This window comes from Gadus macrocephalus, chromosome 14 (assembly GCF_031168955.1).
Source record: "Gadus macrocephalus chromosome 14, ASM3116895v1".
Classification (NCBI taxonomy): Eukaryota; Metazoa; Chordata; class Actinopteri; order Gadiformes; family Gadidae; genus Gadus; species Gadus macrocephalus.
The window spans coordinates 6,947,866-6,964,794 of NC_082395.1; the positions used below are offsets into that span (position 1 = coordinate 6,947,866).

General features: G+C 42.7%; 2 protein-coding genes and 1 long non-coding RNA gene across 3 annotated transcripts; all 3 read right to left on the reverse strand.

Annotated features, from left to right (window-relative positions):
* Positions 1–1,912: 1,912 nt before the first annotated feature.
* Positions 1,913–11,533, reverse strand: kifbp (kinesin family binding protein). The gene is made up of 13 exons (XM_060070846.1): positions 11,071–11,533; positions 10,025–10,123; positions 9,634–9,713; positions 9,404–9,462; positions 8,744–8,868; positions 6,274–6,367; positions 5,314–5,426; positions 4,976–5,125; positions 4,535–4,609; positions 3,448–3,610; positions 2,896–3,070; positions 2,540–2,725; positions 1,913–2,354 (listed from the first exon to the last, which is right to left on the reverse strand). The coding sequence occupies exons 1-13, from the start codon at positions 11,503–11,505 to the stop codon at positions 2,216–2,218; spliced, it is 1,893 nt and encodes a 630-aa protein (XP_059926829.1). The 5' UTR covers positions 11,506–11,533; the 3' UTR covers positions 1,913–2,215.
* Positions 3,913–4,526, reverse strand: LOC132471648 (uncharacterized). The gene is made up of 2 exons (XR_009528879.1): positions 4,353–4,526; positions 3,913–4,298 (listed from the first exon to the last, which is right to left on the reverse strand). It is a non-coding gene; the product is annotated as an uncharacterized LOC132471648 (long non-coding RNA).
* A 1,099-nt stretch (positions 11,534–12,632) lies between the features above and the next one.
* On the reverse strand, positions 12,633–15,169 carry mpc1 (mitochondrial pyruvate carrier 1). The gene is made up of 5 exons (XM_060070851.1): positions 14,965–15,169; positions 14,418–14,421; positions 14,144–14,240; positions 13,646–13,778; positions 12,633–13,343 (listed from the first exon to the last, which is right to left on the reverse strand). Exons 1-5 carry the CDS (start codon positions 15,033–15,035, stop codon positions 13,319–13,321), a joined length of 330 nt encoding a protein of 109 aa, XP_059926834.1. The 5' UTR covers positions 15,036–15,169; the 3' UTR covers positions 12,633–13,318.
* Positions 15,170–16,929: the final 1,760 nt, after the last annotated feature.

Consider the following 16,929-nt stretch of genomic DNA (forward strand, 5'->3'; position numbering starts at 1 on the left):
AAAGGGATACTTCACCCATTCAGAACCGGCGTTCTATAATTATATAATCACTATATAATACATAAAAAATGTTTTTTTTTCCCCTCATTGTAACCCAGTCAATGGCCCAGCTTTCCTGATCTAATTTTCTCCCGAGATGACGTCAAATGACGCGTTTGACTTAAACTCGGGAGAACTTTGCTTGCCTGCTAGAAGGGCCGAGGACTACAAACCACTGGTTCCGCAAATTTGTGAGCCCACCAATAGAGCGGCGAAGTCACGCCCCCTCCGGTGGAGCCCATGGGACCTATGAGATCGAAAAATATGAATGCGTTTCAAGGGAGAGAAAGTAATTATTTTCTGGTCCCAGTCTTTATATGCCCTGGATTACACATATGTTGTTTGTGGATTTAAATGATAATTTTTCATGCAAAGAAAACTAAAACTTTCGCGAAGAAGGTTGATAATATTAGGTTTTATGTGAGGCTGCTTTGCTACAGCTCGTCACTACTCTCGACGTGAATGATATACGTCATCACCCGCACTTGGAACTCATGTCGATCTCTCTGCTCCACTTTACCTCTTTTTTCCAAGGGGAGGATAAAAGCATCGAAAGAGGTCAAAAACATTAGAAGTCGGGGCATGTGGAGAGTTTCAGTTATGCGGATGGGGAGATTGTCGGTCTTGTCCATGCAAGTCGCAGGGAGCGTGGCGTCACATACGAGCAAGTAGTCTCTCTTTCCAGGCCATCAGAGCTAATTACCCAGCACAAGATGGGCAGTACCGTGGCTAATAGGAGACAGTAGATGCTCAAGATGAGCTATTTTGACTAATAACAAACACACCCTACACGTTTTTTCATGAATTACACTTCAAATTCATGTTGGTTGTTGTGATGTTAACTAACCAAAGTGCTGTTATACTAAAGTAGGACTACTGTATAAGATAAACACCTATTTCAACTGGGGAGAAAAGATTGAGTACAAATTATTGATATGCTGAGCTACTGTAATTAGCTAATGTTTTTATGCTGTACAGTAATATACAAATGATGCGTTTGAAAAAACATGGGCAGAAGCAACTAGTCAACGTATCATCGGGATATGTTTACACTAAGTTTGCTCTCGCTGCCACTCGCGCTAGGACCATGGGTCCTTCCCCCTCCAAACGGAAAACAGGGGGGCGGTGCAGCGGGCGCAATGGACTGTGGTAGTTTGAGGATTTCTTACCTTTGAGCCAGACACTTTCTGCCTTTTCACAGGCTAGGATGAACCGATTTCAATTTTTTTTGCACATTTATAATGCATAGAATTATTTACTTCATATAACCTTCATATCTCCGCCGGTGAAGTATCCCTTTAAACTCCACGAGATTGAGCTTTGTGCATGGCAAAGACTGCCCCTCCTAAGGTAGCTCCATCGCCGACTGTGAGGAACCTCAGTGTGGTACTGGACAATTAACTCTGCCGTACCCCGAACATCACCACAGTGGTCCAATCCTGCAGATTCGCTCTCAACCTCATCCACAGGACCAGAACGGACATTTCAGCTCGAGCGCCCTGCCATCGCTAAGAGCATTAAACAAGTCACAACTATTGTTTTGCCACCGCTGTAGTGTAACGAGCTCCCCTGCCGAAGTCAGGACTGCAGAGTCGCTCACCTGCTTCCGCAAGAGACTCAAGACTCAAGAGTTCACCTGGACTCTGCATAGCCTCACTCCCCAGCCCCCCACCACCCCTCCGCCCGTACTGTATGTTTGTAGGTCCTGGCATCGTGTAATCTTTGCAATTGTAAACGCTTGGCACTTGTTTTATGAACATCCTCACTGTACCAACATACCGCACCGATAGCTTTTCTTCTGACACGATCACCTGCAAAATGTAAACATAAAATTGACACATCCTCACTTCATAAATTATATGATAAACCAATCTATAATTGGTGTTCACTTTATTCACATTTTTATCACATATTTACAAGTAATGAAGGGCATTGTTATTAATTCAAAGGACAGAGCAGTAAACACGTAATTGATATGGGGATCATGCATACACTAGTGATGTGTTCTGGTTGATGGTGAGGTCACTGCAGCCACAAGACACGTTTTTATGAATGATGCATTAGGACCGTTTAAGAGTGCCGAAAGAGCCTGCACACATCAAGGCCATACATTTGACAATACTGTAGAAGACAAATTAGCCAGTCGCTCTGTCGAAGTTAGTTGCGGTCACATTGATCAGTTATTAGAGATCATCTGTGCTTTAAGGCGGTTGATTTTGATGGGCAGCAGACTGACCATCTCCCGGCTGAGCTCAAGCTCCGTTTCCACGGCAGCGGATGTTTCCGGGTGGGCGTCGCCGTACTGCGCCACGTACCTGAGCAACACAAACACAAAGACATCTCATAGCTTTCATACACCCGGCTGTCAAATTTAGCTTGCTTACTAGTTTAGCTTATTTGGGCATTTTATGCTATAACTGTGACTGTGTAAAAGTCAAACCATAAATGCCTGAATGTTTATCAAGTGGATCCAGACACACATTTATTGAAGGGTCCCTACTTGTAGTGGTCCAGAGACTTGTTGAGATTTTCCAGCTTATCGCTGATCACGGGGCAGATGACCCGACTGTAGAGCCGGGCCACCCTGAAGCGCGCCACCAGCGCGGGCCTCAGGACCTCCTCCTCCAGCACTTCTGGGAGCTTCCCCTCTGGGGAGCGCAGAGACTCCAGGAACATCTCAAAGAACCTGAAGAGAAGAGCGAAACATTGGTTAACATGATCCAGTACGGTATTCATGCAATGGTTTGGTGAGAGAATGTTGGGACATCACACACACACACACACACACACACACACACACACACACTCTCACGCAAACACATACACACGCACTCTCACGCAAACACACACACATACTTAGCAGAAGCACCACACAGGTGATTTAGCTTCTTAATGGTGTGGCTATCCAGTGTCTCCGAGTCGGACTGGCAGTTGGCCACAGTCAGTTTCAGGTCCATCATCTCGTTGTATATCTCGGCCAGTTCAAACATCAGCTGTCTGCGAATCACCAGGTAGTAGTGGCCATTCAGGTCTGTTGTGAAAAAGGAAATTCAGACCCAGTCATACAAGGAACAGAACCATATGATACCATATTATCGTCCCTAAATGAAGACATTCCCTTAAATTTATCAAATATGAGGTTTGAAACGTCATGAGGGGAAACAAGATTTAGTGCGATGCACCGCATTTAATGTAATGACCATCAGTTTGACGCTTTAGAATGATATTCGGAATTCATAAGCCAAACGGGAAAGTTATCGATATTGTGTAAAACACACCGAAAAATATTGAACTATTTTTGGGCATATTTCCGTAAGGTCAAGCCCTGGATGCTCCACATAGGAGGAGGTCGGAGGGAAGAGAAGTGCGGTAAACACTTGTAAACAAGTAACCGTGCTCAGGTGGTACCATTGCAGATGGGCTCCAGCATGTCCACCCGCCGCTTGTGCATCTTGCAGCGCCGCTCCAGGTCGTCCTCAAAGAAAGCGAGAGCCCTGAAGAGGGCGCTGTGGTCCTGCAGGATCTCTATGTGGTCCGTCACAAAACCATCCATCTCAAAGTACTCCTTGGCCTGCAGACACACACACACACACACACACACACACACACACACACACACACACACACACACACACACACACACACACACACACACAGACAGAGACAGACTCTTTGAGATGCCGCCCGCCTTTGTGATAAGAAACCCTACGGCGACCAATTTCTGTGAGTCGAGAAGCCACCTTTTCTGATATTGTAAGCCCGTGCTTTCATTGTTGCTATCGTCTCCCCCGGTTTCATTGTTGTTGAACTTAAATTGGTGGCAACTCCACCAACACGGTGCAGCTACATCCAAATGGAAGGAAGGTAAGCAGCAAAGAGCAACTGGGATGTTGTGTATTTAAGGAATCACGCATCTCAATTCCAGTTTATGTAGTTTGAAAGTCTTTTTTTTTTTTTTTTTCATGCTCCGAGTTACAGCGACCTTATGCCGGAAACTAAAGACGAGATTGCCGGCCTGAGGATACGGGGCTTCCAAGCTAGCGGTCAGGCAGCAGCACTCCTCTCCATGGGGCCATTAGTATGTTGTGATACACTAATATATATATAAATATATATATATATATAAACGATTCCCAAACTATCTCACAAATCAACCATATTCCTCTTACTTTTCACTTCTTTTCTTACTGTTCCTAAATATGAATATGCATATATTTATGAACATAGTCTAGTAATAGTCAGGAATTGCTTTTAGTCAACTCACAGAATTCTTAGTCGGGGACAGCCCTATGACTCTACGATGTATTGTTTACTTTACAACGTTCGTTTATTATCATGATTCCATCAAAAGGGCCAAAGTATAAAAATAAAAAATAAAACATTCAGTGACGCATTTAGTCAGCACGCTTTACTCGTTGCTGCCACAAGAGGTCATCCAAAATATACTGTTCAAAAGATCCATCTGAAAAATGCGTGTGTGTTGTACATTCCTCACCTGTGTGACATATGTCTGTCCCACCAAAAACAAAGCTCTGGCATCAGTAAAGTCCAATGGGGTCAAACTTTGCACCTAAAAATAAATAACACACACACGATAAAATTATTGGTGGGTCAATAAAATAAACGCTTTTTCACTTCATATGGGAAAGTGCAAATATAATGACATAATTCTTGGCAACATTTTCACCCATGAGGTTAAAGATGACTACTATGAGCAAGGAAATCTGTAGGAAAGTAGTGCAAAGTGTTAAAAAATAGAAGTACCACTACTACTACTAGCAGTAAAAACCTTACAGCGATTCATTAAGAAGCTGAAAGGTACTGCCCCTTTAAGACCTGTACCAGAATTCAGTGACCACTTTGTATAAATGTATAAGAAGCAAATGATCAATACAGCTTCTTAAACGATTCCATAACAACCATAAGGGACACAGACCTTCTCTTCCAGACTGGCGATGGAGTCAAACGTGTCTTCAGATCCAAAGAGCAGGGCACTCTTCCTGCTCTTCTCCTCCTCCTCCTCCTCCGCTCTTCTCGCTGCCTTCAACTCCTCCTGACGATCCCCATCCAGTTCACCAATGTTGTCCTGTCGCACACACAGATAAAGAGAGGAAAACACACAGCCACACACATATACAAACCCCGCCCCACACACACACATATAAAGAGAGAAAAACAACCACACACACACACACACACAATGGGTCATTCAAGGTACTGTCAAATGTGCCCAAGAGTGGAAGAGGCTAGTGATGGCCGAGGGGGGCCCAGTACCTCCAGGGCTTTCTTGGCATCCAGCAGCAGGTTGAGGCAGTATTTGATCCAGCAGCGGGCGATGTCGGCCCTCTTCTGCCTCAGCTGGTCCCTGCGCTCCTGCTCCCGCTCACCTGCCACACAGCCAGGGACACGGCGGGTCAGTGGGCCCCCTACACGCAACCATTATGGACGGCTATTCCACCCATTATGGACGGCTATTCTGCCCATTATGGATGGCTATTCTACCCATTATGGACGGCTATTCTGCCCATTATGGATGGCTATTCTGCCCATTATGGATGGCTATTCTGCCCATTATGGATGGCTATTCTGCCCATTATGGATGGCTATTCTGCCCATTATGGATGGCTATTCTGCCCATTTCCGTGCAGCATTCACATGAGGTCATCAGCGGCACGTCTCCCATGTCAAAATAGACAAGATCCAACTAGCATCCCAACGACGTTATTGAAAAATAAATATTAGATTCTTTGGATAATGCACATTAGGAATGCATGATGCTTATTTTAGATTTGTATCAATTGTTCCATAAAAAAGGCTGACAATTACTATCACAAAGATTGGAAAATTGCAAGACAACTCCTGCAAATAAATAAGGCTTACCAAATGGAGACTTTAGAACAGCTCCTGAGTACTGTCTCTCCCACCCAAAAGGGTACTGGGTTTGATCCCCACTGTCAACAGTCCACCTTAAGGCATCCTTCAGCAAGATTTCCAAAACCAACTATCTCCTTGATAGCATGCACATCAATTCCCTGTAACAGTAATCTCTGATCCAGCAGCCCTACTACGTTATAGCAGAGCTTCTAGGGGGAGTGATGGCACGCAGACTTGGCTGGAAAATATGGTGAAACTCCCCGTTCCCCCAGGTCCGGGCTTGTCTGCCATCCAACTTCAGGTTATCCATCTGAAGTCTGACCTGTGTGACTAGTGAGTTGAGTGAATGAGTAGACTCACTCTCCTCCTCCGCCGCCTCGGAGGGAACCTCTCCTGCTAGGCCTGAGATGACGGTCGCTGCAGAGAGACAGTGTCGGCCTTCCATGTAGAGGCCCTTCACACACACACACACACACACACACACACACACACACACACACACACACACACACACACACACACACACACACACACACACACACACACACACACACACACACACACACACACACACACACGTTGGAGCAGCAGTAATGGTAAGATCATGGCGTAATGCAGCGTCGTTAGCAAGTTAAAACATTCAGGGCTGTAGCCCAGAAGTTAGTCCTTTTATAACGGGGGTTCGGGGGTTCTCCCCCGGGAAAATTTGAAAATCGGGCTGATGAACATGCAATTGTAACGTAGATTGAGAAGGAAAGGAAAGACCAATCGTCATGTCTGACTCACGTCGTTGCAGGCCTACTGAGTAGGTTAATGTTTATTTTAAGGATAGGAAAGTGTACCACATACACCAGCAGCCAAAATTAGACATTAGGAAAGCCTGTAGCCAAATAAACACTGTCATGCGCCGACCCGATGTCAAGTGGACCGGGTTGAATTCACTGCGGCTTTCCTGAATCTGTGCAAACTAGAGCAGTACTAAACAGCAATATCGACGTGATGCACTATGCGTAGAGAATAAAATTAGCTAAATCTGCCCATAAATGTACGTGTCAGAATTTTGCGTTTTTCACTCGCTACAATATTGCATCTGTCAGTTGTCAGATTTGCTTAACAAAATGTTGAACTTCAATAATTCTTCATAGTCAACTTATATAGTCCATTTATAAGCTCTCAACAGCATAACCATACAGCTTCACCACATCGGCGGGAAATCACAGCACACGCAAAGTACATCCATGGAATCAGCCGTTCAAAGCCAGTCTGCATGAATCGTATGACAACTGGATGGCAGGGGATACGGACAAGGAATACACCGCAGGGGGGCACATGAGAGCCCCAGCTCGCCGCATAGGCCTACTAGTAGCCTGGGTGCTTAAAGCGTGGAACAAGCTGGATACGGAGCGGGCGAAAAACTCCTTTAAAGTGTATGCGTGTGTCTGTGTGTGTTTGTGTGTCACTCAGTTCGAGCCTGCACAAGAGTTGAATGTTGTCATTAGCTGTTACGTCTTTCTGCCCAATCTCAGCTCAAGACCGACCTGGGCTGTACCACTTCGGGAGGGGGCGCTCAGTTACTCCCCTCGAATTGGTCGCGACGTTGACAGAATGTATGTGTTGCGTGTGTTAAGTGAGTGAGAGGTTGCAGTTGCACAGCTCAGGCTGCCGAACAGCGCTGCAAGGAACGTTTATAAACGCAATTTTGTTATCCCGCAGTAATCAGCCCGGCGGCCCCGAAACATTAACGGGCCACAGGGAATTCCCCCAACTCTCCCGATTACCACTTTGCGCGCGCGCGTGTCACACGATAATGCTAGTACTGCAGTTAGTCACCACATCTGGCAATACCTTGTCAATAACATGACAATGGATGTTTTTCTGTATCTCTCTCTTTCCCTTTCTGTCCTTCTCTCTTTCTGTCTCTCTCTCTCTTGCTCTGCACTACTCTGCTCTGGATGGGTGGTTGGATGGCTGGATGATAGGTGAGTAGGTGGTTGGATGGATGAGTTGGTGAATGAATGTGTGTGGGAGCGAGGCTGTTGTGCGATAACAGGTGTTGCCATCATCACACTTACGAATCGACCTGATGTGTGTGTACCCGAGCAACCAAAAAAGGCTGGCAGATGAAATGGACGTATTAAACTTGATAACTTCTTTGACGTAGGCATGTATCATTTTGATGGCCTTTGGATCACATACACTGATCAAAAAGCCCATCAGACAGGTTCTATTTCCTGCTGTGTGTGTGTGCGTAGCCGTTATTCGATTGCCTGGTAAACATGTACGGTAATATTCGTACTGGTTTAAATAATAGATTTGATAGTGTTGTTGTTCGAAAGTTCAGTGATTGAAACAAATAAAAGCCTGGGCTATTGAAGTTTTACGGTAGACCTACCACTGTCATGCACCTACCCGATGTCAAGTGGATCACTGCGGGACACTGCGGGTCTCTCTTCTTATATCCATCTTACCAAAGATATTTTATAACACTCTCTAATCTCACTAAAAGGCTAGCAGCACGAAACGGCAACATCGACGAGATGCGCTATGCATAGAGAAGAATTTGAATTTGCAACAATTTGCAATCAATTATTCTAAATCTGCCCATAGATGGACACGTCAGAATTGTGCATTTTTCACTGGCTACAATGCTGCCTCTGTGGCTGCTGGTAATGCAACCACAAAGAAGTATACTCTCTGTTGCTATTTATCATTATTATGTTTTTTATTTATTTTTTGACGGCAGAGCAATCCGGGGCTATTCCCAAGAGATCCGAGGCTATAGCCTCGAATGCCCAGGTCTCACGACGCACCTGGCGTAATGGAAGCTCACCTTGTTAATGTAGTACTGTGAAAGCGTAGCGGCGTTGAGAGCCCATTCCATGGGATTGAACTGGTTCAGTTGGAGCTGTCTCTGTAAGGTGCTATGACAGTATGTGGCAGAAAGCTCCGTTTCACCTGCCAGACCAATGAAGACATCCGTATCAATCAATATCTAATGAGTAAGTACAGTACTAGTATGAACACTATTAGTACATACTGTGGGTCATTATCACACCACACAGGCTATCGCCAAATCATTTAAAATGGCTCGTATTGCAGGAAATTAGGGTTAAATAAGACGGAGGTTTTTAAGATAATTTCTAAAATCGAATGACCTCGAGGGACAGGTGGCAGAGAGCAGTTTAATAACCGATCTATCTATATGTATGAGGCTTCAAATTATTATAGTAGTCAGTACTACGGAAGAATTGCATACATATTTCAAACATTAACGAAATCACATTTCTCAGCTGATTAATATGCTCTGTTTTACCAACCACCAGTCAAATGCCCATTGAAGTATGGCATCAGAATCAATTGATTCAGTACAATACATACAATTTCTAAAAAGGGATGAAGAAGACTGATGACTAACGACTTCCCCTCATAGTTCATGATTGACTGATTGCCACATGATCTGTAATACTAACGGCCAACAGAGACGACTCACCGAGGTACTGGTAGACCTGGGCCAGGTAGTACTTAGTATGGGTGTAGGCCAACTCAAACCTAGAGAGACCCAGGGAAGGGGAGAACAGGCAAGACAGCCAAGAAAGACAGAGAACGGGGCAAAGAGGTTAAAAACTAGGGAGTGGAGAAGACAAAGAAAAAATGAGAGCATTCACTTTAACTGAAAATAAATGATAGTGTGTATAGAGGATGTCAGTGCGTTTCCAATACCGCTTGGTCCTCTCCTGGTGTGTCAGTTGGTTCTCTTCTGTGCTGAAGTACTCCGTCATGTCTGTCGGAGGACTCCCTTCCTGAACAAATACAAACAAGCAGTGCAGATTATGAGTTCAGCTACAATTAATAAGACAACTTGGATACAAGGCTACTGCAACTCTAGGTTTATTTGTTGATCTTCGCCGGGTCTTACCTGACTACGTTTAACATTACCAAGGTATGTAACATTAGATGCCATCCAAAAATTATGTGAGTAAGGACTCACTGTTCCATTTTCTTTCTTATGTTGATATTCGTGCCTTTGAATATTTAACTGTCTGTAAAAGTCCAGGACTACCTCCATGGCACTCTTTTACAATGTGCAAACAATTTTTAATGAATGCCTTACCTTCTTCATGTAACGTAGATAGGTACCTTCTGCAGTTTCCAGAAAGGCTTTTGCTGTTTCCGTCTCGTCTCGTCCTGACCAAAGGATGCCCAGTTGGTTCTGCCAATCAACACCAAACCAAAGTCAATCAGAAGCCTCCGTTTACATATGTTTGGGAGCAGAATGATGTGCTCTATGGATGGGTAACGGGAAAGGGTGGTTATGGGGTTTATAAACCTCCTGCTGAAATAACGGGCTTCACTTCAAGATAAAGCTCGAGCTTTTTTATATTTCCCCAAATCTAGCACATAAACACCCAAGTGGGTGCTACATATTGGTGGTGGTTAGTGAGGTCCTCACTTCACTTTAGGCGTCTTTGAGTGTTATTAATTATTATTATTCTTCATGTTTAACCTCTGTTTTCCTTTTATTCCTAGTCTGTTTTACATAGTTTTGAATGATGACTATATGCTCTGTAAGGTGACCTTGGGTGTCTTGAAAGGCGCCTCTAAATTAAATGTATTATTATTATTATTATTATCCGAAATGCACTGCAATTTTCATGTCACTATTTCCACATATATAAAATTTGAATTCAAGTCTAAAATCATGTTTTGTCCCATTGGTCTACAAATGGATGCAACGGAATCGACATTAGAAGATATAGTAGACTTCACTTCAACCGATCTATCTATATTTATTCAAGCCGTTTACGGGACGAATACATATAGGGTAACCTATTCCAAACAAAATAATATTTCACCGAAGATTCGTGTTCTTTTATCACTCATGTTATTGAACAGTAGTGGTCTACCGTCATGTTTAATGTATCCTTCAGATTTATTTTATGAACTGATGTAGATTATGAATCCTTGTATATTCGTTATCCTATACGAAATAATAACGGTTTGCATTTATGCGATTGTTATGTCGCTGATTGTGCCAATTAGGCATTGGCGCAAGTAGTGGATTTAAAAAACGTTAAAAAAAAAAAAAAGTATTAATACCTAGATATTATTGTAAAGGTAGGGCCTAGGTCCCATGCAAATAGAGAGGGCGATCATTACCTTGACATGGATGACGAGAGACACATTCATGGACGAGGTACTCCATTTATCTATTAGTTTCATGCAATTCATCAAATGCTCCTGTCCGGCAGACAGCTCTTCCGTCTCGATGTGGTTGACACCCAGGAAATACTCCACAGCTGCCAGCTTTGCGGCCCGCCACCCGGCCGGTGAGTCTCCGTAAAAACATTGGCCATCCTTCTCTCCATCTACAACCTGCTCCTCGCCCCTCTCTCCGCTGGTCTCACTGTCAGCCTCGGTGGCCTCGAAATTCTTCAGTGCACTGTATATCTCTCTGAGGATCTCCCGTGCCTTGTACTTGGATCGAAATGGGTCGTTCTCTGGGTCTTTGCGAGATTCTACCTCAGTCAAGTTTAGGGCGGTGGTAAATTGTTCACAGATAGCTCGCCAATCTGAACTGTTCACGGACGCCATGTTTCCAACTGGATCTGCGCATGTTTTTTGTGTTGAACGTCTTGAGTGCGTTCGAGAATGCGCGCGCATCATGGAGGCAATAAAGCGTTTTGGTGCCATAAACTACTGTGGTCCCATTAGCGAATACATCGATGTTATGCATGTATAAACGACAATGTACTGCATTATGTCGGATTTAGCATGATGATTTAATGATAAGTTGATATTACAAATTATTCATTAATCATTTGGATATAATGGTCCCATAGCTAATGTTTGTTTGCTTTTTCATTCTAATTCGACTGACACGAAAACTTTTATTTGACTGCCTAAATTAACGACAGAATTTGCCCTCTTGTAATTCTAAAAAAGGTGAGAAGGCTTGCTTTAGTTAACTAAGAAAATATAACGTTATGGTTTATGAACTTGGCTTAATTGCAGCAATATTGAACCTGCATGCACTAAAATGATTTGAATAATCCTAAAATCAAAGGGAGGGAATATGTGGAAAGATTTGGCATCTGGCTTCAAATACACAGGAAGCCTCCTTCTTACAGTATAACACAATACTGTGTGTCTAAAATATAATGGGATATAATGTAGTGTCCCTTAGACATTCTGTATTGCTTTCAGATGTGTATTCTCCTTTAGACCAACTTTTCTAATTCAATATTTTCCCTGCAGGGTCAACATAAGCAGGATTAACTAGTATGTCCTATTCATTGAGGAAAATGGCATGTTGTGTCTACACGAGCAACCATTTATTAACTTATTATTAACCTGTTTCCTGGCCGGAGGTTTATTTAAGAGGCTTTGCACTAACATCACATGCATGTTTTGAGTGCCTGCAAAACTTGGATCAAGGTCATTCTGTTTAGTCATTGCTAGTAAAGGAGAATAGCTCAAGACAAGGTCAGGGAAACTGCAGGCCTTGTTTTGTCCCTCTCTGCCTCAACCCTGATTAGGTCATGACACAGAGGTTTTACCGTCTACCAAAGCAAATACGAACATTTCACCACTTTCAACATACTGAAAGTTCAACATACTTCAGGGCAGTATTTTGATTTAACAAATGCAAATTACCATTGATATATAGTACCAGTGTATTTAGGTACACAGAGACCATATACATACATTTGACAGTGGAATAATCTGAGTAATTTATTACCCTTGTAGAATAATTCACCAAGAAGCATACAAAGTCAACACTTCTCCAGTCGAGTTTCAAAACACAATTTGGTCATATAATAATCCGTAGTCTCAGAAGAAAATCTGAATTTAATTGTTGCAGACCGTACAATGTAGTACATCATACAAAGTGGGCCTTAGAGGGTAAAATTAAATATGTGTCTTGTTTTTAATTCATATCATTCATTAGGTTTCATGTTCAAATATTAATTCAAGAACTTTCATTACATAAATTAAAAGATTACAATTTAATTTAAATCATCAACCACTATTTGTTTGAAGATGGTTTAAGAGCGAACATTGTAACATTTTTACATAGCTAACAAAGTATAGGCTACATTTGTGATGATTTACATTCTCCCCAATTACGATGATGCGTGGCTTAAGTTGTAAAAATAAAACTACATACAGTTTGATATTTCTGAGAACCGTCTGTGTTAATATCCCTGTGAAGTACATCCTACGATCCAAACTACAACTAAATGCTGAAAATGAACCATTAGGGTTCGGCGCTAGCAGCAAAGAATACTCTTAGGGGCTCTACGTTTTGTACTGTGGTGGTCAAGGTAGATCCTTAATCAGCAGGCCCCCTCCACTGAAACTCGCTCTCCAGGCAGGAAGCTGACGTGAAGGCTTCATGCTGCCACTAAGACGCCCTCTTCTTCTCCATGCTGAAATAAATACATTTGGGTTAGTTACCTTACTTTCAAATCCTTCCAGAAGAGTATTAAAAGAACAGAAAACCGCCAGTGTGTGCTATATTATATGATCCTCATATGCTATGTACACTTTCCTTTTTGAATCTTTGGATTAATTACACTAAATATATATAGTGCAGTGTCACATGTATGCTACAGTAGTACAAAAGGCAGCTAGGACAACAGCCAAGGGAATTACTAATTGCTGCACCTGTTAGCAAGAAGAACATGTATACATACAATTCCGAAAGTAACTAAAAAATAATAAGACTTACTTATATTTGATGAGTCGACCACCCTGAATGAGCTGAGCCGATTCATTGGTCAAATGGCAAGCAAAAAGCAACCAATTGCGAGGCTGCACCTTATAGGCGAATCGCATGAAGAGCAGCGAGTAGCAGGTCAACGCTAAAAGAGAGGGAGAAATAATTACGGTCCATCAAGGTTATCTTATGTGTCAATTGTTTACACAAAATATGAAAAGTGAATACACTACAAATCATATGTCATGAACCGTGGGAGTTAGTATTCAAGTAAATATTAATGTGCAATTATGTTAAGGTAGGCCCCGAACTAGAAGGCTTTTTGCACAGACTGTACTTTATGGATTTTGGTCACACTCGGTACAGAACTTTCAGTCAAGTGTACCCTGAATAGCTTCTGCATTTGCCAATGAACGAATAAAATAAAAATGCATTTACCATACACATTCCAAAGTATTCTTGCTTTATTTTTTTCATATTTCTATGTTTGGGTGAGTGCATGTGTCTCACCAAAGGTCATTCTGCCACTTATAATCTCTGGGCTCTTCTTCATATCAGAGATGGCCGCAATTGGAAGACCCCAGTTTGCAATTGGACCCCAGAAATGCTGTCACACACAGACAAACAGAATTTTTTGACTTTGATTAACAAAAATATATAATTAAGTCAATGAAACCTAGTACTACTGATATGGGATACTTTAAACAGAGTAACACGTTCATTAACAGCATTTAATGAATTGTTAACTTTGTAACATAAGGCCGAAGATAAGTAAGTTACTTACCGTGCTGGTGATTGGAGTTAACATATAAAAGAGATACAGAAGAGAAATACATCAGTTGGGACATTGACCATCAAAAGTTTACAGCAGACCATTGATTTTGCATTGTTTTGACTGTTACTAAGGAAAACATCGTTAGGAATGATTAGAATAATTATTATCCTATTAATCTTCAAATGAACATACCAAGTAAACCTATGTTACCGCATGGCACTTTACTTGTAGGTCGAACGTTTAGAGAATGCAGGTTAAAGCTCTAAATAAATCCGAATCTTACTTTTGTTGTCACCATTCACCAATGCAGTAATCTAATTTCCAACAATAGAACCATGATTAGGATGCTATGCTGTTATGTTTATACGTCAATAAGTCCTCATGTAGAATCACAGAAAGATTTTAACTAAAAGTAACCATTTTAGTCACTAAGTTGTATAGTGGAGGCCGGCTAGCTTCATTTAATTCGTAATGTACTGTATCTAAATACTGTCAGTGTACAGAGCTAGTGCCCACAGATAGCACACCAGCTAGTTAGCATTTCCATCAAAATTACCTCATCAAGTAATCTCTGAAATCCTTGCTTCTCACATGGTCGATGGCTTTTCGTGCAATTACTCCTGCCATGATTAAGTTTGTCGATTGCCCAAATGAAACCTGATTTATTGTTTGAGAGAGATTCGGGCAAACCGGTTTAGAGGACAACTGGTCAAATTGTCACCCTGCCGTCGGCCTTGACGACACTGTCGCAACACCACCGTGAAAACAAAAGCTCTCATTGGTGGCTTTTGGGGGAGTCGTGGTTGCCATGGATTTCAACACCTGCCCCCTGCTCGCTGTACTCTTAAGCAAAGATAGATCAGCAGGGGTCGAAAATATTGTATTGCGGTTAATGGTGGAACTGGTGAATAAAATGTAATATTAAACAAGGAACTACGACAAAAATACAAAAACAACTATAGCCTACTGGCTCGCTCGATTATCTGCGACGTCTGTGATGGTGACTATTTTAAAGTTTACCAAATCAATTTTCTAAAAGCCTGTGAAACGTTATTTACATCCCTGCTACCGTATTGCATCTGCAGAGCTATAAGAATAAATACATGTCAAGCAAACCAATGGATGGAACGATTAGTGTGCGTTTTCTCTATATGTGGTCTCATGTGAGCTCTCTGGGTCACATGAGACACATGAGTGTCTGGGTAAAAGCAGCGGGCGCGGGGATCAACGTGACACAAGGCAGTTTCACTCAGAGATTTAAAGTTCATTGGGATACATAAAGCATAGCCCTATACTGTTAATTCAGAGAAGACTGCCTGGGTGTGAAGAGTCTAAACAGTTATCGTTAGAACGGCCACACAGAGTCTTGGGCTAACAAATAAGAGTGAAGCAAACTAGAAAGGTAAACGGAATAATACGCGTGTGACGTTCGAGGCTTCATCTCGAGCTACTGTTCCGCGAAATGGTTTCACAGTTGGCACATCATTTACCCAGTTCCAAAATCACTTTAATGGCTATTTAATTAATCACATTCATTCTCAGTCATCATGCCTTGTGATACCACTTTAATCTATCAACCACTTCCGAGTATTATTATTACAATTATTACTATAGTTAAGACATTCTCTTTTTGCCAGGGATGACTATAAAATCTTTGCCTAATTATTTATTTTTTACAATGAGCTCGAGAGATATTTATGAGCGGCACACTCATAAACACACATGTCTCACTGAAATTACATTAAATCTCAAATTATTTGATGATGTATCAGCACATGAAGCAATCATCACATGTTGGGTTGGGTTGACTGAAACTCATTTTCTTTCATCATAATTTCTTTCACCACTAGGTGTCACTAGCGTACTCAATTGAATCTTTGAGGTCGAACCACTTTGTTGGTAGACTGGGTAGCCCCGCCTATTCTGCCGGTGATTGGAGTTCGCCCTGCAGAAGGGTCTGGAGAAGAGCAATACATTTCTTTCTAGTTTCGATAATTTTTTACGGGAGCCAATCAGGCCCCCAGCTGTGCTCAGCGGCCAAGCCTGGTATTGCAGGTATTTTAGCGGGCTGTGGACGGGTCCCTCGATTCATGGAGTCCTAGAAGTAGATATTCCCGTTCACTCAGTAAATGTACAGGAAGATGTTATCGCCTGCTGGGCATTGCTGCCTGTCGCACCTCCTCCGGTGCCCATGGGTCAGCTGCAGGGTCATCAGCCAGAAACCACCATTCACCAACATTTCGCTCCTTTAATTCTGGAACGTCTCCTGGTGGCGGAGCAGTGACAGGGACGTCTCCCTGTCACCCCCTGCAGCTGATAGTTGTTCTCCCCTGCTGCTGTTGTCTGGGGTTAGGTGTTCTTTCCCCAACACCTATCCTTCCTCCTCAGCCAGAGCCAAAAGCTCCCTTTCTCAGCCTCCTCTGCCAGGTCCTTTGTTGTCCTCTTTAGCCTCTCTCTGAAAACATCCGGGCTTTAGCCCAGAGGTGGGGGGGGGGGGGGGGGGGCGTCCTGCGTGCTACGG

Coding starts and splice junctions, on each gene's coding strand:
- mpc1 (XM_060070851.1), bottom strand. CDS start 15,035: ATGGCAGGAGTAATTGCACGAAAAGCCATCGACCATGTGAGAAGCAAG. Junction 13,779..14,143: donor AAGTGGCAGAATGACCTTTG/GTGAGACACATG, acceptor CCTCTCTTTTAG/CGTTGACCTGCTACTCGCTG. Junction 13,344..13,645: donor GGTCGACTCATCAAATATAA/GTAAGTCTTATT, acceptor TATTTATTTCAG/CATGGAGAAGAAGAGGGCGT.
- kifbp (XM_060070846.1), bottom strand. CDS start 11,505: ATGGCGTCCGTGAACAGTTCAGATTGGCGAGCTATCTGTGAACAATTT. Junction 9,714..10,024: donor ATCTACGTTACATGAAGAAG/GTAAGGCATTCA, acceptor GTATTTGTTCAG/GAAGGGAGTCCTCCGACAGA. Junction 5,427..6,273: donor CGAGGCGGCGGAGGAGGAGA/GTGAGTCTACTC, acceptor GCTGTGTGGCAG/GTGAGCGGGAGCAGGAGCGC.